Below are 26,093 nucleotides of genomic sequence, written 5' to 3' on the forward strand. Positions count from 1 at the left end.
CATAAAAACTTCATAGTACAATAAGCCAAAAAATGTCCTAAAAAACTTCATCGTACTATAATGCCAAAAAGGTCATAGAAACGTCATAGTATAGTAATGCATAAAACCGTCATAGTATAGTGAGGCATAAAATGTCACAAAAACGTCATAGTATAGTGAGGCATAAAATGTCATAAAAATGTCATAGTATAGTAAGGCATAAAACCATCATATTATAGCAAGGCAAAAAATTTAATAAAACCATCATATTATAGTAAGGCAAAAAATTTAATAAAAAAACGTCAAAATCTTTTTGTGTTGTCAGCAAAATGCACTTGAAATACGAAAGATAAAAGTGGTCGCTATGCAAAACAAATAGTTTGTGTCACAAAATTTTACTTAAGTATAAAATAAATATACTTCAGTAAATGTACATATTTGCCAATTAATGATAATATGGTGGTTCGATTTTGAATTACATGAACGTACATTTTAACCAAAGTGGGGACGATGTGGCATGATATCAGAGCTTAAATGTAAAGGTCACTGTAGCATAGTTTTAGAAAATAGAAATATTTAATTATAATTTAATATATTTTCCCTAATTTCATTTCTTAACTCCTGGAAATGAAGAGTGATATCGGGTTATTAAGAGTTATTAAAGGGGCATTCCACCAATTTAGTACAACTCAGCATGTGAAAACAGTTGTACAATGTCTCCTGTGGCTCTGGAGGAAAGCATGTGTGCAAACTGGAGGAGTAGTAGTTGTAATGTGTGTCCCTGCTACTCATAAAGTGTGACAATAATCAGTTATCCCATTAAAAATCTCATATTTTACACCTTTCAGGAGTATTATTTGAAGTTTTGATGATATGAGATATATTTGTGGTTTAAAATACCAATCTAGCAACAATAGGTCGTTGGCTGATTGTTTCCTGAGTGGTCAAATAAAAACATAGCAGATTTCAGGTAAACACTCAGAGAAACCAAACCCAGCAAGGTTGGATGGTGGTTCTAGGTGGGCTGGGCTTGGGTTGTGGCTGGGGCTGGGGCTATGGATGGAGTGTTTTGATACTTTCAAGGTATTAATATTGAAACTAGACCTGCTTTATAATCAAAGAAGACTGGAAATCTCTCTTTGTACAAGATGGGACCTTTAACTATCTTTTAGTCAGTGGTGGTGAGGGTCTACTCTTGTTGTTCACCAGTGTGTATTACTGTCTTTTGCACCTGTTGTCATGATGTTTGCCACATTACTTTTAGTGTTTAATACAGCACTCACTTCTCTGTCTATTATCGTTGCTGCTCTCTTCAGGGCTCTGAGTGTATCTGAGGTCAAAGCAGCTGTCAAACAGGCCATTCAGCTGCAGAAGGACTTCCCAGATGTTGTCGCCGGATTTGACATGGTAGGATGTGATCTGTCTTGTTTGCCTTTTATTTGACAATTAACACGTTGTTGTGAGAAAATAATTTGTTCATCCATAAGCTACTATTAATGTTTGCAGGTTGGCAGGGAGGACGGTGGGATGACTCTGTGGTACTTCAGGGAGGCACTTTCTCTGCCAGCTGAACTGGGTGTCACACTACCGTACTTCTTTCATGCAGGAGAGACAGGTGGGTGGATCAATACATTATCACTGATTAGAAAGCGGAACATGTTTCCAAATATTTTAAAACTTATACTTTAATTCCAGATGACGAAGGCACAGACATAGATCAAAACATTCTTGATGCCCTTTTGTTCAACACCACACGCATCGGGCACGGTTATGCTTTGGCTCACCATCCACTCGCCAAAGAGCTTTCTAGGAAAAGAAACGTGGCTGTGGAGCTGTGCCCCATCTCAAACCAGGTCACATAACCTATTGTTTGGCACAACAGCAAAGAAAATGTGTAGCTGTGTTCATACATTAAGCGCCTGTGTGTATTTCATATCTGACCTCCAGGTGCTGAAGCTGGTATCAGACCTCAGGAACCACCCTGCCACTGTGCTGATGTCTGAGGGCCACCCGATGGTGATCAGCTCTGATGACCCATCTCTGTTCGGTACCACAGGCCTCTCCTACGACTTCTATCAAGCCTTTGTGGGCATCGGGGGATTGAAGGCAAACCTGGGGACTCTGAAAGAACTGGCTGTCAACTCCATCAGGTGATTTTATTTCTTTCATGTCTGTTTTTGATGTTACTTCAGCCTTTAATGCAATCTTGAGCACGACAGTGGTTTGAATATTGTTGTTTTTAACTTTTAACATGTTAACACCATTTTCTTTTTACTAAGCATTCATTTTGTTTCCTCTCCTTCAGGCAGCCATTATTTTAAAAAGACAAGTCTGGTTATATTTAATATTTCACTTACTGTCAACAAATCCCACGAAAAGACCAAAACTCTGTGCCATAACAACATTGTTGATTAAAACTGTTAAAAACACACCATTGAGTCACACTGTTGCACTGTTTTAGGAAATCATTTAGCTCCTTTTTACAAATCAAAGTTTAGTTGTCACCATGTTTTTAAAGAGTTATGTCCTCAGCAGTCCTCAGTATGAACAGTGTGAGGCTGAGAGCCACATACAGGTTAGATCTCTTTGATTCAATTTCCACATGATGAAACTTAAAAAAGGTCACAAATCACAAAGGAGGAGGTCACCTTTATTGTTTTTGTCAGTTCAGTGTAATCTAAGACCACATGCTACAGTGACCTTAAGAGATTGAAATCAGAAAATTGTTCCCAGTGTGTATCAAATAAAATGTACGTGACTTTGGAAAAAAAAACTTAATGTAATACAATGTAATGAAGGGCAGGGTATCATTTAAAACCCTCTTCCTGAAATGTTCAGTGCCCCTCTGACATCAGAAACTTTGTCTTAATTTTGACACATTTCACCAATCAAATCAAATGCCATACTTGCAAACTGTTTATGCAAGAGCTCTGTAGGACGCCGTCTGTGTATAATCAGTGCTCGTTATTTTTCATGAAATGAGCCTATAATGAAAATCTCATTATGTCATTATCTAGTGTCCATATTTACTTACTGTTGGTCGGCTGGATTTAGATGTTGGATTGTCCTTGAAAGCACAACCAAGAGATATTCAAAGCTTGAAGTTACAGCACCACAAGAATAATGCAACTCCTTAGAAAGAAGCTTTGTAGAAAAGAAAATTTGTAGGTTTTATATTGCATGTCTTCTACATTTACCTTATTGCTTTTGTTTGGCCTCACTGTCCAGCTTTCTATTTTTATATTGTCTTCTGAACCCCTTGCCTATTTTTGCTTTGGCTTTGATTGTCAAAGCACTTTGTAAACTCTTTTTTTTTTTAAAGTTGCTATATAAATAAAGTTATTATTATAAAGTTTAAGTTATTAAAATTAAGCTTTCCTATAAAAGCACATACAGTCAGAAGTTTACATACACTTAGGTTGAAGTCATTAAAACTCTTTTTTTTTTTAACCACTCCGCAGATTTCATGTTAGGTCATCTATTTTGTGCATGACACGAGTAATTTTTCAAGCAATTGTTTTGAGACAAATTGTTTCACTTTTAATCCACTATATCCCAATTCCAGTAAGGGTCAGAAGTTTTTATACACTACTCAGCAAGTCTGGTTTGTTGTGGCTTATTGTGAGAAGCTCGTGACCCAAGTTAAACAATTTAAAGGCAATGCTACCACATATTAACGAAGTGTATGTAAACTTACCTGTCATGCTTTTCAATTGAAGTAGTGATCCCGACTTCCCTATGACACGTAATTTTTATTTGGATTAAATGTCAGTGAGTTTAAATGTATTTGGCTAAGGTGTTTGTAGACGTATAATTTCATCTCTCTCGCAGTTTGATGAGTTCAGCCTGATTAAGTTTCTTCTGCCTGCAGGTACAGCTCGCTTCCTGCTCATCTGAAGGACACGGGCCGCATCATGTGGCAGAACAAATGGGATGCTTTCATTGCAAATAATTAATGTTAGCCAAACCACAATGGATCCTGTTTGACTTGAATGTTTGCTTTAGCGCTCATATATATTTGTAGGTTATTACCAGCCTTATTCAGGCCATTCAAATTCAATGCCGAGTGCCTTCTTGACATTATTGTTTATTTGGTAAAGGAAGGGCTGATAAAACTGTAACACGCCCTGAGTGAGGGTGTTCTGTTGTGACACAGGAAGGTAGATATCTGAAAACTGTGGAGCTTCTCAACTATTTTTACTTTTCATCATCTCAACAGAGTTTAGTTTGGTACAACAGTATTCAAAGTTGTACACAGCCTTTTTTTTTTTCCTTGAGGACTTTCAAACAAAAACTGTAATCGCATTTTTCATTCACAATTTACATGTCAGAAACATATGATGCAGAAACAAGACTTCAATAAAAAACTATTACTCCTTTGTGATCCAGTTCAGAACTTTGTTCCTACACTGTGCGACTCTTGTGGATCCAAATTGTCCAAAGCAAAATGTAAACTCACCCCACAGACAAGCAGTTGTTCTACATCTTTGTCCCACACGAGATGCAGCTTTTGCTCAATTAAGGGTCATTTATAATCTTGTTTTCTGGGACTTGCCCACCAGACGGTCTTTGATGAGATTTTGTATTTTCCAGCCCTGACCACTGCACTGTTGAACAACAAGTTTGTAGTTGTTGTCTTCACCCATCGCAACTTCCAGACATCTCTTGGTTTCTCTGTTCTGGATCGGTCCATCCTGGGTAGAAAACATTTTATTGTCACTTTCTTTTTCTCCAGACAGACCAAACTCTGGTGTAGATTTATATTTTAAAACTGAAGTATTCACCTGTTTAAAATCCCACAACATGTGGAACTTCTTCTGCTGGGCGACTTTACACTCATACAGTCCTGGGTAGACGCCAGAGCCGGGGTCCACTAGACAGCGGTTGCTATTGTACTTGTGAGATTTGATTCCACCAATGTAGAGTTGTCCACTGGTGCGATAAAAACAATGCTACGCAAAACAAAAAACTACTAATTATTCTTAGACAAATGAAATCATAGTCTGTTTGCATGAAGGCTGCCACTTTTTATTCTAAAGTTTATAAAGCTCATCAGATTGTTCAAAGAAAAAGAAAAGGCAATCAACGGGAAGATAGCAAGATTATTGCAAGGATAACTAATTTGTTTCAAGTTCACTCTTTGAAAAAGTGCAGCATTAGGGTGCATGCAGTGAACCTGTGAACATACCTGAGGTGAGAAGTAGTGGCATGCATAAATAATGGGTGTGTTCCCAGGCACTGGGCCCTGGTCGATACAGAGTTCTGACTGCAGATCACTTATCAGCTGCCAACAGAAACAGAAATAGAAAGAAACCCCTTATGGCATCTATAAGAAATAATGTTATAACTTCTGACGCTCCAGCCAAGAATGCACTTTAAGAAAAGACAATATGAACTGAATTTTGTATTCTGATTGTTTACTATTTCCTTTCTGCTTTTGTAATCTCAGCATCATTGAAAATAAGAGTGGAGGAACATGGAGGAACAAAATATCCTGTGACTTAGATGATTCTGACTTTTCAAGTAGAAATGGTTTGAAAATGAACAGTGGCTTAAATCTCATAAAAGAAACCTAAACAAAGTACGACTGTGACACCTGCAGCCTCTCACATTCAGTCAGACACGATATTGTTTTTGACTCACAGCTCCATAGCCGAGTACGTCGTGCAGGGGGTCCAGCAAGGGGTATACGTTATCCAGATACCACTTAAAGGGCTTACAATTCAGCTTCTCCCTCAGCTTCTTCCTCTCTGACACATCCCCAATGTCTATCCCGTGATTCTGTGGGATAGAAAGTCTTTGAAAAGTTGGAAGGAACTATAGCATTTATGTCAGTCACAAAACATCATTTATGAAGCCTAATTTGTGGATTTAGATGATTGATTGAATTTATGTGCATGATAAAGTGTCACCCCTTACCTTTAGTGGAAGGTTCCAGGCAATGTTGACATTATATTTATATTCATCCAACCACACCTCCGCCACCCTCAGAGCATTACGCTTCACCATCACACTCAGGTCTGGGAGGTAAGGCTTTGTTGCTCGTTCAATGTGGGCAATTTTAGAGCAAGGTATGACCTCAATGCTTCCTCCACAAAGCCATACCTGCAATACAAACGGCATATATTTAAAAAATGATTTAAAGGGCATTTACTTAAATGCTCATGAATACATAAACAAATTTTCCATTCTTTGTCCAAAGACTTTCCCAGCAACAAAGGGAAGGTAAACATCCTGGACAAATTACCCACATAGTTAAACAGAAGGTCACAGTAGTTCAGCTGCCTTTTATATTTTAATTTGCTGAAAGGATCACATGCAAACAAGGATAAACGAACAAACAAAAAGGCTAAGAGCAGCAACTCCTCATCTACAGTAAAAACATATACAGTACATATACATACTTTGAATCACAGTATTTTTGTCAATTTGAGACCATGTCAAAATTTTACCCGGATGCCGAGCTCCACATTTTCACCACCGTATATTTTCATTCCACCATCGAGGCTTCCGATCTCTCCAAAGAACTTGCGATCAGCTACAAGAATCCCCATGATGGACGGACTCCTGAAGACAATTTGCAATGAATTGAAACACTGAACACAGACTGTCAGCACATTTTAGATGAGAGTCATTAAGAGCAGTTAAAAAGGATCTAGCCGTGCAGATACATTCTGTTTTTATTTGCTGAGGTCTTAAGACACTCCAACATGAAGATCTGTTTAAAACCCTATCCCAACTGCCAGGAGTCAAATGTAAACATACTCGAGTCATAAGAGTCTGAAAATACTGAAAAACATATGTCAAGTTTTTTTTAAATGGCAGAATGTTTTAGAACTCCTTCCAATTCCCAGAAAAATCCTGCAGACACAACTCCTGTGGTAGTTATGACCTTATCTGCCACTAACACAAGGGAGGTGAATGGGATTATGATTGTGGTGCACAAAGACGGAAGCAAAAACAAGCCTTTGAATTTTAGTTTGACAACACTTGGTCTTTGTGTATAGTTGGAACGCAGATAAGATAAAGTTGGATTGCTTTCTCAGCGTCCAATCAGGTCACTTACTTACTTGGTAACAGTACCTGTGCACCAGCGTAACTTTCAGAGTAAGAGACGCTTTGGAAGAAAAGAAAGTAGGCTCTGGAAACAAAGCTGAGAGTGACTGACCCTTTAAACTGAAACTTACTTGCCAGGCTGTGACTCGTCCTTTAAACTGTACCACTCAGGTCTGAAGGACTCGTACATGCACCACAGAGCCCAGTCAAAGGCGTCAGCCGCAGGTATGTAGGGAATCAATCTCAAGTCATCATAGTTGACTTTGTCAAACACCGGTGTCAATATCACAGTGCGGTCTTCCTTAATGCGGGACAACAGTGGCTCTGCCCTGGACACACGGCGACAGTTCCACAGAACATGTGTCATGTCAATGTCATGTGATGACAGGTTTAATATTACAGCAACATGCAAAGAAAAAGTCACATCACTCAAAGCTTAAAGAACCTCAACCAACCATTGCACATGGACCTCTATGTGAGCGTCCAAGATGGCCACCACGTCCCCGACCGCAGTCTCCCATCCTGACAGTCTGGCCTGTGTGAGGCCGAGCTGCTGAGAATGCCGCACTTTCTTCACCAGGCCTGGACGTTCCTCGTGGATCAAGGTGATGTATTCATCCAGTTTCTCCATCAAGTCCTCTGCAGAGAGTCAAGATGTTATGCAGCTGTAGATTCAGTCTAGCTGTATCTCTGGCAACCACTTGGCCACATCATTTAACCAACCAGCCTCTCGTTGTGGACTCACAAAATACTCCGATTTAAAAGGGCTGGCCCAAAATATAAAAAAGATTATTTACCTATAGCGGCATTTAGCCATGCAGGTCGTTTTGGTTGGGAGATGTCCACCTCTAAAACTTCCATCATTACATTGAGGGTGGATGGGCTCCCTCCAAAAGGGAGAACCAGTCTGTCTAATCCCAAACTATTCCTTTAAAACACCCTACACACCTTTTGTTCACTCCCACAGGTGTTATTAGCCACATTTGTACCATCAGTATTGTGTGGGCGCACTTCCCGCTCCAACATCTACTGTAATATGGAGGAAACAACCCTTTCCTCCATATTACCTTTTCCTTTCCCAAATCTGACTGTGTATGTCTCAGAATAATCTCCCAAAGCTTGACAGTAACTGGAGAGCCAGAAACAGGGTTTTGTCACAAGTGAAGTAGAGCAGGTCGACCCACCGTTGCTACTGTGATCGTCCACCAGGATGATTTCTTTCAGCAGCCGAGCCGGTGTCTTGTCAATGATGCTGCGGATGGCCCGTTTGATGATAGAGAGGGCTTCATCCAGGTAGATTAACACTACGCTGACAGTAGGCAGATCTTCTGGGTACTTCCTCTCAGCACACCTGACAGGGGGAAAAAATATTTGAATTGAGTTTTTCGATTCAAATTGTAACCTGTAGTGTTTGTCTCAGTGATGCCCATGAAGACGCAAATGACATCAAAGTCAAACTTAGCAAAGGAACCTTTTTCTATTCAGTCAGTATTATATTTTAGGATGCTTTTTTTTTTTTAATTAAAAAATAAAACTTACCATCTATAAAATGGCATAAAATAGTGAGAAAGCCAAAGGTAATATCTTCAAATTACCTATTTTATCCAACCTAGAGTCCAAAACCCAGAGATATTCCATCATAAAGACAAACACCTAGCAAATATTCACATTTGAATTTGTTTTTTCTTCTCATGATTGATGTGTTTGAATTGGTTTTTCTCAGTGGCTCCTGGCTGCAGTCACCTGGAGGGTCTGGTGTCAGGGATCTCTCTGTTGAGGGGGAGTCTGTCACTGAGGAAGGCGTTGTAGCCGTATCTCTGAAACAACTTCTCTGCCTCCTTCTGCTCCTCCTCTGACAGCTCATCACCCCACCTCGTGAACAGAGCCGAGTTGGGAAACAGCTTCCTCACCACCTTCCTCTCCTTCTTGGCCTTTGCGTTCTGCGGTGCCGCCGGTTCCTTCTTTTCAATTTTATTCATCAGATTGACTGTTGATAAAAAACAATAAGGTTTGATTATCCTTCATGCAAAGTCAAAGACAGGTGATTAAACCAACTGCCCCACCCCTCCCTGAGATATGGTACGTATTATTTAACAAATATTGGTCATAGTTTGTCTTTGCACAACTAAATGAACTGTTTAAACAACCCACAATACTTGACCGTGTAATCTGTTTGTCAATCTTGTGTGTTATTTTGCTGGAAATCAGGTTGGTCATTTTTCAAGAAAAAGTGCCAGAAAATTCTCTGGTTTAAGGCTCTCAAATGTGAGGTTTTTGCTGATTTACTTCATATGTCATATACTAAACTGAACATTTTTCACAATTTTTGGACATGTAGACAAAATGATCAATCAATTAAATGAGAAAATAATCAAAAGATTAATTGGTGTAAATGTTGCAAAAATTGCTCTTTTCCCCATAAACACTGACTTTGATAGCTGAATTTCAATGTGAAGCAGGTCAATAACATGATGAAATATAAGAAACTTTTTTTTTTTTATAAATCTAAATGTAAATGTAAATGTAAAAAACTTTTGAAATTAATTTATCTCAGTTTTAATCTAGATGTCAGCATATTTTGACCAGTAAATCACCAGATCAATGACACTGATTTGTTACCGTATTCAAATCAAGTTCACCTAATTCTGTACAAAAAGAAAAAGAAAAACCTTGACTCACGCAGCCTGTTGATGTCATCTTCCATCCTGTCCATCCTCTTCAGCATTCCCTGGCCCCTGATCGAGTCATTCTGGTGGGCCCTCTGGAGTCTCTCTGAATGAGTATGGACCTCCCTCTTAATGGAGCCGAGGTATAACAAAGCCGAAGCTACGGCAAAGGCCAAAAGTAATCCTTTAATCCAGCCAGATCTCACCATGGTGCTTCTGTGCATGGCATGTGTTCAGGTTTGCCTCACACTGACAGAAAAAAAGAGGAGAGGGTATTCTACTTCCTTTTATCTCAGGTGCTCCCGCTCCTCTGGCTTTCTCTCCTCCCTACCTCGTTACACACTTATACAAACACACACATGTAAGGTTACACACAGTGAGGCACCATAGCTGTGTTATCTGATATAATGAAGTTAACACTGACTTCAGAAGGGTGCTGGAAGGGCTGGAAAGACACGTCAGATACAACACTACTTTAGACATCACAACAGTATATTTAATTAATTGTGATATCTTATTTAGTTTTCAAGATATTAACCAATAAACTTCACAGTGGACGGGGCTTAGCAGAAAAAATGGCTGAAACTCCTTAACAAATTGTTCAATCGGCATTAATCTGGGTAAATATGTTCAGGCCGTGTTTGGGAATAGGTCTACCAAAGGCTTTTGAGACTGATAGGGAGGCCCAAAAATATCAATTAACGCCATATTGATTGGCCCATCATATATATTTGCTCATTATTCAAGATGCCTTTAAGCAACTCTGATTAAACTCACTGGACACATCCCTCAAACTGAGTTTCGTTCATATCCGACGGCGGGGGGAAGAACAATGGACCGCTGAGCACACAATTATTGAAATGCTGCAGGCTTTGTGATGATGACGTAAGATTGATCTTTTAAGCATCTGTTGAATGTTAAACAAATGTATAAATCTGTGTAAAATTCTTTAAATATTGCAAGTAATGCAGTATTTCTACAGTTCATAGGATTATCCAATCCATTCACATGAGTTCCCAATCAAAGAACAGATTAGTTTTATGTTTACGACAGGCCTTAATCAAATCAAGGAGCAATAAAGCTGGTCTGAAGGCTTCTGACAGGCTTTTCCCTGTCACATTTCCCACCCACAAAAATATCATCCTATCTCTCAACAGGATCCTGCATCCTTGTACTGTTTGACCATTCACCAACCATCTGTCTTTCTGGTCAGAGACAGACATCAGACCTTAATGTGAACTGTACATCAAGAACCAATCTTGCACAATATAGTACAAATAAATGAATAATTTATTTTCCAGGTAAGATTAAGTCTCATTGTCCTATTTAATGTTGGTGTTTAATGGTGCTGCCTGCAAACTCCTGCGATTCAAAACCTGTTCTGACTTCAGGAAATATTTATCAGACACTCCAACTTAATTGACCCACTACAAGGACATTGTTTTGTTCTCATGTAATCTGGTAAACATTAAGAACAGATTAGGAGAGAGTTGTCCTGTGTGTGGAGGTTTTCTTCCTGCTTTGCGTTTTCAGACACAAAATAGTTTTCAGTGTTCCCATTTATGTGCAAAATAATGTTTATGAAAAAGACACATGCAGTAAAAATCATAGTCCCTCAGGCTGTGCACTCATACGACCCTATCAAACACTTACAATCGGCCGATAATCTGTAATCTGAGATCACAATCCTTTCCTATAAAGTACAATGATTTCAGTGCCTGTGGTTATCACATTGCTAAAAGCAGAGATGAAAGACTTCTGAAAGAATCCTTCACTTTTACTGCTCTCAAACTTAACAGAGCTCCAGAGGTTTCTAAAAGGCATTTAATCAACATTTTGGGAGCTATCCTTGTTATCTGTAAACAAGAACAGTGTGTATGAGACAAATCGTGGCAGTCTGAGAGGTAAAGAAAGCTAAAATCTTTTCATACACAGGATAGCAGCCAATTCCATTCATTATTCTACCTCTCTATTACTATAAGACAATGACATCAAAGCTAATACTCATTTAAAAAATGTATGTAATAACGCCTGGTGTGGAAACAGCATACAAAATTAAACTGCTTTCAAATTTTATTTTATATATATATATATGTACACAATATACAATTTTGCACACTGTTGGAAAAGTGGTGGAAAAAGTTATAAATGACAGAAAGATGAGTTAAATATGACGGAGCATTAAAATAAAGTGGGTAATTCACACTTTTTCACAAAGTACACATACCAACAACAGTTGTTCCTGAATCTGAGATGTGAACTGACATGGGGAGGACCGAAGAAATCTGAAAATCTACATACACAATTCCTGTGCTGATGAAGCAAAGACAGACGTATTTATCTGTGGTTTATGATACTGGAGTCAACGAGGCAACACCCTATCACTGTTCCCTGACCTTAGTGGGGAAAAATTATAGATCAAGGTGACCAAAGCTGACAATCAAATGACAACATGCCCTGCTGGAAATCATGTCATATATACTGTATTATAAATCCAGAAAAATAGAAATGAATATTTACAACTTTTTAAAATAAGAGAAAAGGCTAAAAAGGTCAACAAGAAGTCACTGACACAAACTCGGACAAGTGATAAGTTCAGTCAGTGACTCGCAACACTGGGGTGAAGAGGTTTGACTCGGACAAGACGAGACAGTCCGAGTCGCAGACCCTGACCTGGAGACTTCCCCTGTGAACTCTGGGAGGAGGTGGGACTTTTACCAATTTGACCTGGGGAGGAAAAAGGTACTTATCTTAGAGTTCAGTTTACTGGTACCTGCTGTGATTGCCTCTGAAGGTTTTCATTTAAGCATATTAGCTTTTGTTCACTCATACTGCACCTGGTGGGTTCCACTTGGGTATTCTGCCCCCTGCCTGACTCAGAGCTGCTGCAGGTTTAGATGTAGAAACTGCAGAGGACGACGCAGGTCTCTTGGCTGCAAGTTTGGCTGTTGGTGGACTTCGCACTGGCGTGGAAACAGCTGGGAAACGAAGCAGATGTTATAATAATTCATCTGAAGTGTCTACAATTACAGCTGTATTTTCTTTGATGAATCCCAAGAACACACCTGCTGCATGTGATTTAGACTTTGACGTCTTGGATGGTTGCTTTTGTTTTTTAGAGGCAGGAGGTGATTTGATTTTCTCATTCTTGGTGATTTTCTCCTTCTTTTTAGTTTTACTGACTTTCTTCACAGTGAATTCCTCATCTTCACTCTCATCTGGTTCACTGAAATCTTCGTCACTCTCTGAATCTGGAATGACATTATTGTTATTTTAATGATACAAAAACAACAAAAATAGTAAGAAAACAGAAACCACCTTTTTAAGGAGGGATGAAAAAGTGATAACCTGGTGTCAGTTTAGGTTCATAGTTCTCATCTTCTTCTTTCAGCTTCTTCCTCTGCTCCTCAGAGGCGTTAGTGGCAGCTTTTCTCTGTGTGGATGGGGCAGGTAACCGTTTCTCAGAGGTGATTTCATCCAGACCTGAAGAAAATAAATTGTAACCGCTTCAGAAACTTCTCAAAGTATCACAGATGACAATGTTTTTGGCAAGAATAAGGAACTTAAATGTATAGTACAAGAGGGAAGGTGTGCAATGTACAAAAACAAGGGAAATTTACCCAAAATCGCACCATCCACACTGCAGTTCGAGAGGTGCAGTGAAGAAGGATCTGTGTTTTCATCTACAGGAAGTTGAACCTTGACATTTCCTAGAGAAGTTTAACAGAAATATAAAAGCTGAAAACACCTCAACGGTATACAATTAAATCTACATTTCAAAAGGCACAGCATACCTTTAGTGGTGGGTGACTGGTCCTTTATTCCCTCTGCATTATTGAGCAAGGAAAGCGTAATGGCTGCCTCTAGATCTCGTTCACACAACTTCACATCCAACGGTCTTCTATGGAGAAAAAAAAAAAAAAAAAACGCTCACAAATAATTCAAGATTAGACTGATGATAAAATGTGTAGTACGCATGTTAAGTCTTCCTCCTTTACATTTTTGAATACTCATTTGAAAAAACAACAGCAAATGAAAACAATAAAGGTGACAAATGAAAGTCTGACGCACTTTGCTAAAGTTGATACAGGACTGTCTTTCACCATACTATATCCCTGACTGGAATCTGATTCTTTATTTGAGGATCTATAACTCAGTAAATATACTCACCAAGTACACAGCTGTCAAAAGTCTCTGGCTATCTATTGGCTACATCATACTGTTTACCTGTCACAGTGAAGTGACAGGGCACAATGAATGAATTGTATTTCCTTTTTGAAAATAAAAAAGTCTCACTCCTTTGTGAGTTTACATTTTGTGTATGTTCTCCTTTGCTGGCAGCAAGTTGTCTGTTGGATGACACCTTTCAGCCAACACCTTTTCCCACGGCAAGGCTTTTTCTATATTAGTATATTATACAACTGTGACATAACATCTGACTCTCGGCATATTTACTTTGTAAACTGGTATTTGTACATTTTTACTTTTGATATGTTGAGCTTGCAACAACAGATTGATCACAAAGGTTTGGTTCTTTTCCTCTCACTGTGGCCTACAGATCATCATCATTTCAATCACTTGTTTATATACATGGTCTACTATGTCACATTCATTTGTGACCCACCTGCTCTTCTGGCTCAGTGTGGACTGTGAGTTGGTCTCTTGACTGGAGGACTTGCTTGATGATTTTTTGTGCTCCTGTTGTACCACATCCTCCCTGGCCTTTTTGCTGGGTGGAGCCTTCGCACAGGCAAAATCCTCATCTGCCACAACATGAAGAGGGTACATGGAGATGTGTTGGTGGTGAGAGAAGACTGAGTCTGTTTATGTATGCATGTGTACCCCTTTATAATGATTAGGCTAAGTTTTAAAAAGTTTATCTGTAGGATCAAAGGATAAGTTGTTGAGACTTAGTCAGCTCAGAAATGTTTGTATGTTGAAACATGAATTGGTTTACTTGAATGACATAGATTAAAAGAGGTTGTTTAACTGAACTCACCATCATCAAAGTCCTTGGCCTCACAGTAATTCACAACCTTTGTCTTCCTGTGTGTCAACAAATAACAACGTGTTCGCCTTCATCAGATATTAACAACAGTAAGCAAACTGCTACCGTGATTTAGGGCTGAAACAAAGGGTTTACAAACCTTGATGGTCGGTCCATAGTTTGTAGAAGTAAAGCTAGCTAACAATAACCACTCGTTACATTAGCTGCCACATCAACACGAATATCTCCCGTGTTTGCTAGCCGGAGACGCTAGCCTAGCATTAGTTGTCCATAGTTTTAAAAGCAAACATGCGTCCGACTATTCAGCGAGTGAAATATATATTATAGCGAACTAACACGTTAAACTGTTGAATTATCGTTACTTTCGCTGCATAATAGTCAGCAGAGGCACTTCTCCTGTGTTTTCAACCAGCCCGCCTGAACCGAGGAGAAGTGACGTTTTGTTGACCAAATTCACGAACACGGGCAGCTGATTCGTTTGAAAAGAGAAGTTGTTAGATATATAAATATATGTAAATAGTCATTACATATTACATATATTTGGAGCTCTGCTAAACAAATTATTAAGACTGAAACAGGAACTGGTTAAATGGCCGAGTTTTCAAAAAGGACAATTAATCATTAGGTACTGAAAAAGAAAATGTGTCGAATCTGCTTGACTGTAGCCATAGACTGTAGTCTACGATCTAGCGCTTGATAAATAACGGCTAATGTCGCCAGTTGGAAGTTCAAGACAATAGTAACATTTACTCTCTGGAGGTAATTTGTGTATATATTGGATCTTAATATTTATTTTGTGTTAATAATAATATCATTATTATCATTAATGTTGCTGTGTTGTGGCTGTGAATAGGTCCACCAGGGCCCGCCCACCACTTTTTGAGGTCCAAGACAGAATTTGGGACTGGGACCCAGAGGTGAGTACAGTACCATAATTATATAAGAGGAATTATCAGTTAATCCCATACAGACACAGGAAATTTTAATACAAATATTATTAATAATGAAGGGGCAATTATGACCAGTGGTGGGAAGTAAGTACCTTAAGTCAAGTACAGTATTTAAGTACAGTTTTGAGGAACTTGAGTAATTCGGTTTCATGCTACTTTATAGCTGCGTCCCAATTCAGGTGCTGCATCCTTTGGAGGACATGGTCTATTAAGGGCTGGCTTACGAAAACCACAAAGACTGCAATGGCCGAACACAATCTTCACTTCAATTACAGCCTTCAAAGGATGCAGTCCCTGAATTGAGACACACCTTATAGTCAAACCCTATATTCTAACATTTACCTTATGACAAAATGTATTTTAGTAAATGAATGGTGAGGACAACATGTTACCTGCCACCTGGTGTCTCTGTGCTCTCTTTTCCTCAGAGTAAATATTTTCTCCTGCCAGAGGAAAAGGGACATTTTGAGACACTGCATGCCAGAAGTAGTTATTTATCTTACTTACACCTACATTACGAGGCTGCCAAACCTAAGTTTGCACAAGCTAACATGGAGCTAACATGTAGGGGTGTGGGGGCCCAGACTGAAAAAATAAACATCACTTATGTTTGGAGATGTGGATGTTTTAAATAGGCAAAGCATGTATTTTCAATATTCAAACTATAAAGTATATCGAAGGGTGAAATTAGTAGTTGTATATGCAGATACTTGTATATCAACTGTCCTGTGTCAAAAATCTATTTAAAATTGGTCTCATGCAGTTAGAAATATAGCGCTGTTGGAGTTCAAACTGATTTTAAACATCATCTTATCAAATGGACAGAACCGATAAAATAATGAAAGATCATTTAAGTGTTACTTTAGTGAAGATATTTCTGTTCCTCCTTGTGCAGGCCATGGTAGTGTCATTAATGTCACTGAGTGAACACAGCCACAGCCAGCAGTCCAGCAGATGGCAGTAGGAGTCTGAAGCTTCAGGGCCTCAGATCACAGATATACAAGAGTCTGACCTGCTGATTGACATGAACCTGACATGTCCTCAGCCGCCCAGACGCCCACACTCAGGGCGGAGGCAATCACGGCTCCCTCTGAAGTGCAGTGAAAGGCAAATCGCTCCGTTTTTTACTGCACTTCTCAGAGAGCAACAGCCGTCCCGAGGGTTGTCATTTTCCAGTTTGTGAGTGGGTGGCTGTCGGCTGCGGTTTGTCACACACTGGACCTGGAGGAGACGTTCAGGGATGTGATGGTCGGTGTCCTCGTACCCAGACAAGGGAGGAAGACATGCAGCTGTGGGGCCAAAGGGCCCTGTGGTCACACATTCCTAAACTCCTCCAGCGCTGCCTACAGCCATGACCAAAATATCAGATCCAGTCATGCAAACACTGCGGTCACAACATCACGCTTTGATTCACACATATAGATTGTTTATATTGTGTTCCAGGCAATGCTGCAAGAGCTGTGGTAACAACAGGTGACTTTTAAACCACCTGATTAATGTTTAAGGTAATCATGAGATGGCAGTCTCATTCATCTGGCACTTTCCATATATACATCTCTTTTTAACTACAGGAAATGATTTAGACTTCTGTTGCTGGAGTGAAAATTGCACCACCTCCACTCCTATACTATATGTTCCCAAACAAAGTCACGTGACTGCTGGTGGAGAACAGGATGTAGTACAAAAAAAATAAAAGTACCCTCCTAGATTATGACTCTGGTTAAAAAGAGTTAAACATTATTTAGGTATATGATTTTAAATGTGTTTACATCTCTAAGTAAATGTGCTTAGTCTACATTTTGTCCATGTATGTTGGTGTTCAGTGGTGTACAGTCCACAGTGAATGAATTTCAAAGTGTCATTTAACCTCAATAGAAATGAATGACATCTCACACAAAAAGTTCTAGCTCTTAAATGATAACAAAGTCTTTTCTCTTCAGGGAAAACATTTTTTTTTCTCTTTCTATAGCTAATGTTAATGTAACTGAACATTACTGCACACAAGGGATCTTTGACTTTTGGCTGAATTAATGTCTTTTGTCACCTTAAGTTTTTGCTGTCTTATGTGAAACATAATATAACTTGAAAAGTGCTCTATAAATGAATAATACATATATATAATATTAATATTATTATTATTATTATTATTATTATTATTATGCATGCTACAGGTATCACACACAATTGTCATCAAGGTCACTTATTAATACCCTATTAATACAAAATTAATAAACAATAAAATATAACTACAATTCAAAAGAACTTCATACTGTAGCTTGCATGTGCGCTCTAAGAGTTATATCAGTATTTCCTGCAGACAGTTTCAATGTTAAGTTGTGTAGAGCTTTTCGTAAACAGCAACTCACACTGTATAGGAAAAATCTGGATTACTTACAGTAAAAATTCGTCAATACATATTTGATATATGAAATTGTTGTCAATTGTGCAGATATGGTTTTACAAGCGTCATTTCAAGTTGGCATAACAGATGTAGCTGTCACAGGTAGGAATGTTAACCTTAACAACAACTTATATGTTTTAACAATTAGCCTTGTTAGATCAAATTATTAGATCAAGTTAGATCAAATTGTATAACTTGTACCAGGCTGAGACATTTAACAAACCCATAACTGTGATTTCTATCCATGGTACCAGCTGGCAGTATTACCAGACTATTTTGGAACTGGACATCCAGCTGGATTTGCTAGCCTAGTTGGCAGTCGGGAGGTCATCATTGGTCTTAATTTGAGCTTGTTAGTTGGAAGTGGTCAGGAGGCAGCTTTCCCCCTCAACCACTGATGTGAATGCCATCATTATGTAGTGTACAGCATCTCAGAGTGGTAGTTTGTGTGGGGCTCTCTCTGTGCAGCGCCGTTGTCCTTGTATGGTTGTTCCGCAGGTGGAGACTGCAGTGTTGTTATTTACATTCCTCAAAGGGGAAAGAAATAGACTGCTTCTTAAGTATTGAGATATTTTAGGAAAGATACAAATAATTGTCATGTTTTGCACGAACAAGATCAGCAAGACCCTGCTGATGTAATAAAAGTACTCCAAAGGAGGTAATTTGTTCCCTTTGGCTACTCATAAACTGTGTTTCTAAGCTGCAAGTATTTTTAGCTCTTCACAGAGACAGAATGCTCTGTCGATGTCAAAAAAATCATTGGTAGGTGGCAGTAGTTATTAACAAGCCTCAAACTAAATGTGGCTTGATGAGTTCCTAAGTGTTTCGGATATCCGGCGTTGCAGTTGTGTCAGTATGGTGGTGTTATTGTAACCTAGAAATGGCCTTGCGTCAGATGTCTTCAGACATGGACCAGTGGCAACCACAGCACAGCCACAGCGGCCACGGCTTTAGCCAGGGAACCAGAGTGGGCAGACAGATCTGTCAATCAGTGGCTTCCGGAGTTTGTTTTCTGAGACCTCGTCTTCTTAAGTGCATGCTTTCGTGGACGTTTTTTTTTGTTTGGAGTACAAAACACGGCAGCCACGAAGCTAATTGCAAGGCCAGAGAGGAACAATCACAAAGAAATTTTAGGAAGTGAGGGCTTGTGACTGCACAAGTGCTTTTATGGAAGACACGACATAACCCACAGTAATACAAAAATTGATTTCACGTCTGAATATGACTTTTGTTTTCATTGTTTCACATCGTGCAGGTGACGGTCTAAGGGGTGTTGGTCTGTTAGATTTAAAGGTATTTAGATTAGACTAGAGCAGTGGTTCTTGACCTTATTGGCTTCTGACCCCTTAAAATGAAGCAAAATGTGACCCCTTGATCACAGTTTATGCTGCGTTCACATCATATGGGATCAAGATAGTTGTATGAATACAGAGTTGGTGGTGTGAGAATTAAAACACTGTAACATCAAATCCATTAAATTAGGGTTTAATTGCACTGTAAGAGGTTTTTGGCTAATGAAACTGTCCATTATGAGTCTGACATTGTTACAGGAGTACAATGCTAAATCCGTGGAGTACTCTTTCGATCGCCTGGTGACCCCCTCAGTTTTATCTTGGGATCTCTTTTGTGTCACTGGCCTAGAGCTAAACAGTAACATTTACTGCACAAGAGCAGCAAAAAAGCCAAATGAAAAAAAAACAAAGCATTGAGGCTTTTACAAATAACTATGTGCTGAATCATCATGACAAGATGTTACTGCTTGTGTTTTTGGGCAGCGTTATTAGCAATATCAGGCCCTGGATCAGGAATCTGCAGTATGATTATATGTGTTGACAAGACAGCAGGGATATAAACAGCATCAAAGGACCGGCAATAATTCAGTGCTGCCAGTTTTACACTGTGACACCATTCAAAATAGCATCTGTAAGGCAGCATTGTTTCCTGCACTCCAGTGTGGCACTTGAAGGGCACACGGGGAGCAGACTCATTAGGGTGACCTTTTAACAGGGAGGTCACAGGCAAAAGGACACAAGCACATGAGACCTCGCTGACTTAGGTCTCGTCATGCCTGGGATGAACTGCACTCACTGCTGCCTCTTTTGTTGATAGATCAGCTGGATCAGATTCTCTGTTGTGCATTTTCCATTAAGTACACTGCTCCCTTGTGCTGCGCAAAACACACGGCCATCTTTAATAACCAATAAGTGTCCACATACCTTTGACAGCAGGAGACTATCAGTTGACTTACTGTAGCAGTGCGAGGGACTCTGGTTTTCTCACAAAGAGTCATTCTGCTCAATGAACACGTAATCCGTCTCAGTGAGTAAAAAAAAAAATACTCATGGCTTTTCACTGTAAAATTACAAGTCATCAGTCAGTGAGCTAAACACAACTGAGGAAACTCACTGTAATCTAGTGCTCTGGCTCAGCAGCCCATTAGTCATCAAATAATGGCATGAGGTTATTGTATTTTATTTTGATATTCCACTGAGACACACTATCTGCAATGCAGGGGATGACACAGTTTTCTTTACTATGTTTAGCCGAGCACGTGGACAGCACATTATGCATCTGATGAAGCTAATGTGCTTTTGTAAACACTCACTTACTAAATATTTGTGCTTGTATGTTATGTACAGACTTCTTATCCTAAAATTCTCATTTCTCACAAGTTTTATTTAAAGTAAAGTGACATTGATCCCGGTCAAACCACATGCCATGCCAGTGTCCCAATGCTGCAATGCAGTGAGTTATCATCCCTCAGAGGCACTGGATGTCTTAACAACTGTTTGACACCAGAGGGCGATGTCCACATGTAAGAGCGGGAAGGATGGGAACTCTGTTGAAGTACAGCTTGGGCCCTTTTATACATTTAAAAATGAAATTCCCAGTTCAAACTGGGGCTTGTTCTGGTAGCTTCGGTCATCATTCCATGTTACAGTAACAATACTGAGATCAATCCCCAGAGAACAGCAATGCTATGCTGCTGCTAGACGTTCATGAGGACACTGACGTTCGGGGGCATGATGAGACAGACTTTAAATTAATCATCAATTTAATCAAATTATCTGATCCATGAATTTGAAGTCCCAAGAACTGTCAACCATTCTTCTGAGGCGTTTCATTGTCTCTGGATACAATGATTGGGAGACCACAATCAGGTTTAGAAAATGTATAGCTGGAAGTTTGCCAAACTTCATATCATTTTTATAATTAAATTAAATGGCCTGTGTAGTCTGTGAAATACCACCTGTGAAACTGGATAAAGGAATTAATTAACAGCCAATCAGATCCAGTAGGGGCTGCTGGCCCCCAGGCCCACCCATGCCCCAATTCCTAATAATAGGTTGCTGAAATTTAGTGACTCTCTGAAATTCTCTTACATGCCAATATATGCTAACATGATTATTTATGTTCTCATTAATCTCTGTATACTGGCCTCTCCTGACATTCCACACATGCCCACCAGCAATCACTACTGAGTTTCCCACCTCATCACACAGCTGCTCCTTTTTCTCAATCAGGTACCAGTCACTCTCTGCCAGGTCATCTATGGTGTTTCAACCTTTATTCTCATTTGAGAGCTTGTACCTGTTAAGACTGCTGCCTGCTTGCCTTTTGACCCAGTAAAGACTGTTCTGCCACTTCTAACCAGCTTTGAGCTACCAGATCTGTAAGTGTTGCAAAGACATTAATAAATGTTTGTTTCCCCAAAACAAGGTTGCCCTTAAAAGTAATGAGCTAATGTCTCGATCATTTTTGGTAAGTTAGGGTTAGATACTTCAAACTAATGGACTGACAAAACTGCTGATGCATTTGGGTCACCTCTATGAAGCCTTCATCACCATGAAACTGAAATTCAGTGCTGTAGAAGCTCACCTGTTTCCTTTTATGCTAATACTACTAATAGTACTATATTATTCTATAGTTAGGTCAACTGAAATTTCACGTAATCATAGAAAGTGTAATCTGAATCTTTTGAATCACTTTGCTTCAAAGTGTCACTTTGCAGTGTCTTTGAGTTTGTTGATGACTGTTTGGGTAAACCCGACTTGCCACTGATTCTTCTAGATCATTCTTGAATATCATTATTCGTTGCTCTCCAGGACAGGCAGCATGCCAAAACCTTTGATCAACTCCTTAAGGGTTTAGATTTCATCCAGCAGGGGCCGTGACAAAAATAAATGATCTGATCTTTGTTGTGCTGGCAGGAGGACAGCAGCTCTGTCCAGGATGACTCACTCTCTCAGCAGTGAGCCATTCCTGACGCTCTCCTCTACCCATCAGCCAAATTGCCTTGATCCTCCGCTCATTGCCGCCTCTCGCCCACCCCTCGCGCTCACTCACTGTGGAGCAAGGTGGTCGCATCCTCATGGCCGGCGGTGCTCTTTACATCCCATAGGAGTGGGAACGTGCAAAGCAGTGAGCAAATGTGTTGAGAGAATTCCTCACATTCTCCTGCCCGGTCCTGGTGGCCTGGCTCGGTGTTGGGTTCCTGGGAGAGAGGGAAGAGGAGCCAGGGGAGTCGGCTGCCGACTCAGCAGCTGACACCTCCTCTGATCTCTATCTCTTCCTACAGCCATAAACCAAACTGTCTGACTTTTCAGCATAGCAGCCGCGTAAACAGAGCTTTCCTCGTGGCCTCAAGTCAGCCTGCCAGTTCTTGCCTCGAAGGAGCAGATGGTTATGGTGAGGACGTGGCACTGACCAAACCTCAGCCCATGTCTTGTATTTGGTACAGCAGAGGGAAAAAACAAGGCAAATTTCCTAGTTTATTTGGAACACAACTAGGAAAAATTATTTCATGGTAGCTTTCAGGAAGACAGTTCCCTTAAAGCAATAATATTTTATCGCAAAGATAAATATCTCATCAGTTTTTGCTGTACTTGCACACAGAAATATATTTGATTGGGTTTGTTAGCAAGTGTTGTTACATTAATGGACTTCATGGAGCCTGAAATCCAGTCCCTGGTGTTTGAAAAAGATAAATGCAATTAACTGTGCTGTAAAACGTAGAAATTGGCAGGACTATGGGACCTGACAGCCAGTTTTTAGCACCTCATGCTAAGGGGTTTCTTGAATCGACAGTCCTGCTGAGCTCACACTCTTCAGGGTAACACAGGCTGCTTTGCAATGCTCACAAAACTGTTTGATCACATCTTGTTGAACCGACGTTTACGCTTTTAGCTCTCATGGGATGAGAACGTGATTACTGAGCTCAAAGGGAGATCAATGGTCGTGATGTGAGGCAAAATACATCATTCAGAGTGCAAAGTCATCTATGGCTTTCACCACTTGTTCCAATGCAAGACCCAAGCGTTTTCCCATTCTGTCTTGTTCTGCTATCATTGTGTGATTTGAATAATGAAAAGTAGGGCTTACAGCTCTCCTTTGATGATCCCTAAAGCAATTTATGTAGTCAAATGACATTGTTTTGATCTTTTTGGTCCCTCGTCAGGCAGATCACTAAAAATAAACCGTCTTACATAATATCAGATAGGACTTTGTTCCCCTTATTTCCATATTATTTGGTGATAAAGTCTGGCTTAGCACCAGAACAGGATATTAGAACGGTTGCCTTTGTGCTTTGACAAGATTGAATAGTCATTCTTGACCAGAAGTAGGCAGAACAATTTCACCACATGATCTATTAGTTCCTGTTTTGGAACTTTTAATCATATCACATGATCTCCTTCAGCAGATGAAGTTTGTCCAGTTGTCATAGAATTGCATGTTCAAATTTCTTTCATTTTAAATCAAGAATGTTTAAAAACTTCAACTTTTATGCAAAAACAACAACAAAGTACTTAAGACTGTGTACGATGCTAAACCTGTCTGCAATGATGCAAAATTATAATTCAAAAGTGTCTGAAATAGTATGAAGGGAATAGGGAATGAGTGACTGTGGAAACAGCTTATACGCTATGAATTTTTAACCAGGGTTAGGTCACTGCAAAGGGTCACTGGGTTATGAGTTTACAACCATGCAGTTACTCTATCTTGTGTCTTTTTATGTACAAGTAGAGTAGTGAGAAACACCTATTGTCTCACTGTAACTGCCTTGGATGTCATGCTTAATGCCTCACTGATAGTCATCCAAACAATATGATGACAGGTGGGTTTTTATGTGTTCTAATATAAATCTTCCTGACATGTACATAAAAATTGCTGTGTCATTGGTTGTGATTTGTAACCAGCGTAAAAGTCACCTCTGCCTTGCTTCTTTTCCCCTTAGTCACTCTATGCCCAATTTAGCAGCAGACACATCTTTCTCTGCAAGGTGCACAAGCTGTACCCTTGAAAAGATATTTTTACTGGGAACACTCCCTTCTGACAGCCTGGGCTTTGTCTTCCCAGTGCACCTCGAAGCTTGACAAAATGAAAATGAAACTGACTTTTCCACATAGCAGATTCCTCATACAGTTCAGCTATTGCATATGTTTTACTATCAGTGCATGTCAGTTCATATCAGATTCACAGTGGATTTGCTGCTTTTCCCTTTGTCACGAATATACAAAGCAGGAGAGGAAGGGAGCATAACCCAGTGCAGTTTTTGGCTGTTGAATTATACATTAGCTAGTTCAGCAAAAATCTTTTTCAGGGTGGTACAGTGACTATTTTACAAGCCCCTGCCCTTGGATTGAAATCCAATTGTTTTCGATCGATCACCACATCACGGCTACCTGCTCCGTAATGTAAAGTTTCTTCCTTGAGACAAGGATCCCATAACTGTTTAGTGGCTTAGGGCTGGACATGAATGAGTTATGATGTCTGTTTGTGAAATATTACCAACATATTGTTACACAGCCATGTAACAGCAGTGAACAAACAGTAATACCTCCGGCTATGCAAAAGTGATGTTTAGCCGTCCTAGCGGCGAGGCTGTATGGATTTCAGTGTTTGGACTTGAAATATCAAGAACTATTAGATGGATTCATGAAATTTGGGAAAAATGTTCAAGGTCCTCCGGGGATAAATCCTACTGACTTTGGTGAACCTCTGACTTTTTCTGTAGCGACACCAATGGGTCAAAGTTTTCACTTATTGTGTAATATCTCAAAATGTAGTTCCAGGATTGGTAGAAAGTTTTGTACAGACATTCATGTTTCCCAGAGGGTAAAGCCTAACGACACAGGTGATCCCCTGACTTTTCCTCGAGCATCACCATGACGTTTTGTGCCTATGATTTTTCTGTCAATAGATGAATTGATTAATAATTTCAGATTTACCTCAGTTTATGATCAAATTCGTGCAAAATTAATGACATTCCCAACAGCCTCAGCTGTGCTAACTAAGATGGTGAACTTGCTGAATATCAGGACGTTAGGATTGTCATTGTTGACATGTTAGCATGCTGATGTTAGCATTTAGCTCAAAGCACTGCTGTGCCCAAACGCAGCCCAACCGAGCTGCTAGCATGGCTGTACACATCCAAGATGTCTCCGAATTCAGGGGCCGCATCCTTCGGAGAACAAAGTCAAACCGGAATGAGGTGGTCTGGTAGACTAAGATTGTTACTGTGCATCACCAGCTGTGCCCGCCCTCACCATCGTGTCGCAATGCACAGCTACTGTTGCATGAAACTTTTTTTCACCATAACATGATGTTTTAAGGCCCTTGGTTTTAACAGTTGTACCATTAGATGTTGAACTGAGCTGGGACCCACTACTTACATTTAAAAGTGTAATTCTTGGCTTCTTTGTCGGTGTTGTTTGCTGCCATATTATTTTCATTACCGGTGCGTAATGAATCTTGGGACATGTTGGGCCATGAAGGATCCACCTATTGGAGCCTCTGTTTGCCCAGGAAAAGAAGAACACATTTCTCCACCTCATTTGAAGAAGTCTTTGAAATGCGACAGCCTAGTCGCACCACTGTGACGCAATCGGTCTTCAAATGCAGCCTTCTGAAGGATGCAGCCCCTGAATCGGGACACAGCTTAAGTCTCGTTTCATCATATAAAACCATTTGTCGGTGTAAATATTCCGTATGAATAATTATAATAACTGCTAATAATAACTGCTAAGATTTTA

At 39.7% G+C, this 26,093-nt stretch overlaps 3 protein-coding genes across 3 annotated transcripts; 1 reads left to right on the forward strand and 2 right to left on the reverse strand.

Annotated features, from left to right (window-relative positions):
* The first annotated feature begins 1,114 nt into the window (after window positions 1-1,114).
* Window positions 1,115-4,363, forward strand: LOC111660000 (adenosine deaminase 2-A-like). Its single transcript, XM_023413098.2, has 5 exons — window positions 1,115-1,386; window positions 1,486-1,594; window positions 1,675-1,832; window positions 1,927-2,129; window positions 3,851-4,363. The coding sequence occupies exons 1-5, from the start codon at window positions 1,219-1,221 to the stop codon at window positions 3,933-3,935; spliced, it is 723 nt and encodes a 240-aa protein (XP_023268866.1). The 5' UTR covers window positions 1,115-1,218; the 3' UTR covers window positions 3,936-4,363.
* Window positions 1,647-9,975, reverse strand: LOC111659998 (putative polypeptide N-acetylgalactosaminyltransferase 8). The gene is made up of 11 exons (XM_023413096.2): window positions 9,715-9,975; window positions 8,779-9,022; window positions 8,220-8,386; window positions 7,491-7,674; window positions 7,167-7,364; window positions 6,432-6,546; window positions 5,899-6,084; window positions 5,623-5,760; window positions 5,168-5,263; window positions 4,764-4,931; window positions 1,647-4,673 (listed from the first exon to the last, which is right to left on the reverse strand). The coding sequence occupies exons 1-11, from the start codon at window positions 9,923-9,925 to the stop codon at window positions 4,509-4,511; spliced, it is 1,872 nt and encodes a 623-aa protein (XP_023268864.1). The 5' UTR covers window positions 9,926-9,975; the 3' UTR covers window positions 1,647-4,508.
* Window positions 9,976-11,756: 1,781 nt separating this feature from the next.
* On the reverse strand, window positions 11,757-15,175 carry rad51ap1 (RAD51 associated protein 1). The gene is made up of 9 exons (XM_023413097.2): window positions 14,849-15,175; window positions 14,701-14,747; window positions 14,326-14,464; window positions 13,496-13,602; window positions 13,322-13,411; window positions 13,050-13,184; window positions 12,767-12,952; window positions 12,539-12,679; window positions 11,757-12,428 (listed from the first exon to the last, which is right to left on the reverse strand). The coding sequence occupies exons 1-9, from the start codon at window positions 14,863-14,865 to the stop codon at window positions 12,301-12,303; spliced, it is 990 nt and encodes a 329-aa protein (XP_023268865.1). The 5' UTR covers window positions 14,866-15,175; the 3' UTR covers window positions 11,757-12,300.
* Between the last annotated feature and the right edge of the window lie 10,918 nt (window positions 15,176-26,093).

Source organism: Seriola lalandi, unplaced genomic scaffold (genome assembly GCF_002814215.2).
Source record: "Seriola lalandi dorsalis isolate HSWRI2012SDOR001 ecotype SW California unplaced genomic scaffold, Sedor1 jcf7180002054504, whole genome shotgun sequence".
NCBI classification, from domain to species: Eukaryota; Metazoa; Chordata; class Actinopteri; order Carangiformes; family Carangidae; genus Seriola; species Seriola lalandi.

Coding starts and splice junctions, on each gene's coding strand:
- rad51ap1 (XM_023413097.2), bottom strand. Junction 13,603..14,325: donor ACACTGAGCCAGAAGAGCAG/GTGGGTCACAAA, acceptor TTTTCTCCATAG/AAGACCGTTGGATGTGAAGT. Junction 13,412..13,495: donor CCAGTCACCCACCACTAAAG/GTATGCTGTGCC, acceptor AAACTTCTCTAG/GAAATGTCAAGGTTCAACTT.
- LOC111659998 (XM_023413096.2), bottom strand. CDS start 9,925: ATGCACAGAAGCACCATGGTGAGATCTGGCTGGATTAAAGGATTACTT. Junction 9,023..9,714: donor AGATGACATCAACAGGCTGC/GTGAGTCAAGGT, acceptor TTTTATCAACAG/TCAATCTGATGAATAAAATT. Junction 7,675..8,219: donor GGACGATCACAGTAGCAACG/GTGGGTCGACCT, acceptor GACTCTCTGCAG/AGGACTTGATGGAGAAACTG.
- LOC111660000 (XM_023413098.2), top strand. CDS start 1,219: ATGATGTTTGCCACATTACTTTTAGTGTTTAATACAGCACTCACTTCT. Junction 1,595..1,674: donor CTTTCATGCAGGAGAGACAG/GTGGGTGGATCA, acceptor CTTTAATTCCAG/ATGACGAAGGCACAGACATA. Junction 1,833..1,926: donor TGTGCCCCATCTCAAACCAG/GTCACATAACCT, acceptor TCTGACCTCCAG/GTGCTGAAGCTGGTATCAGA.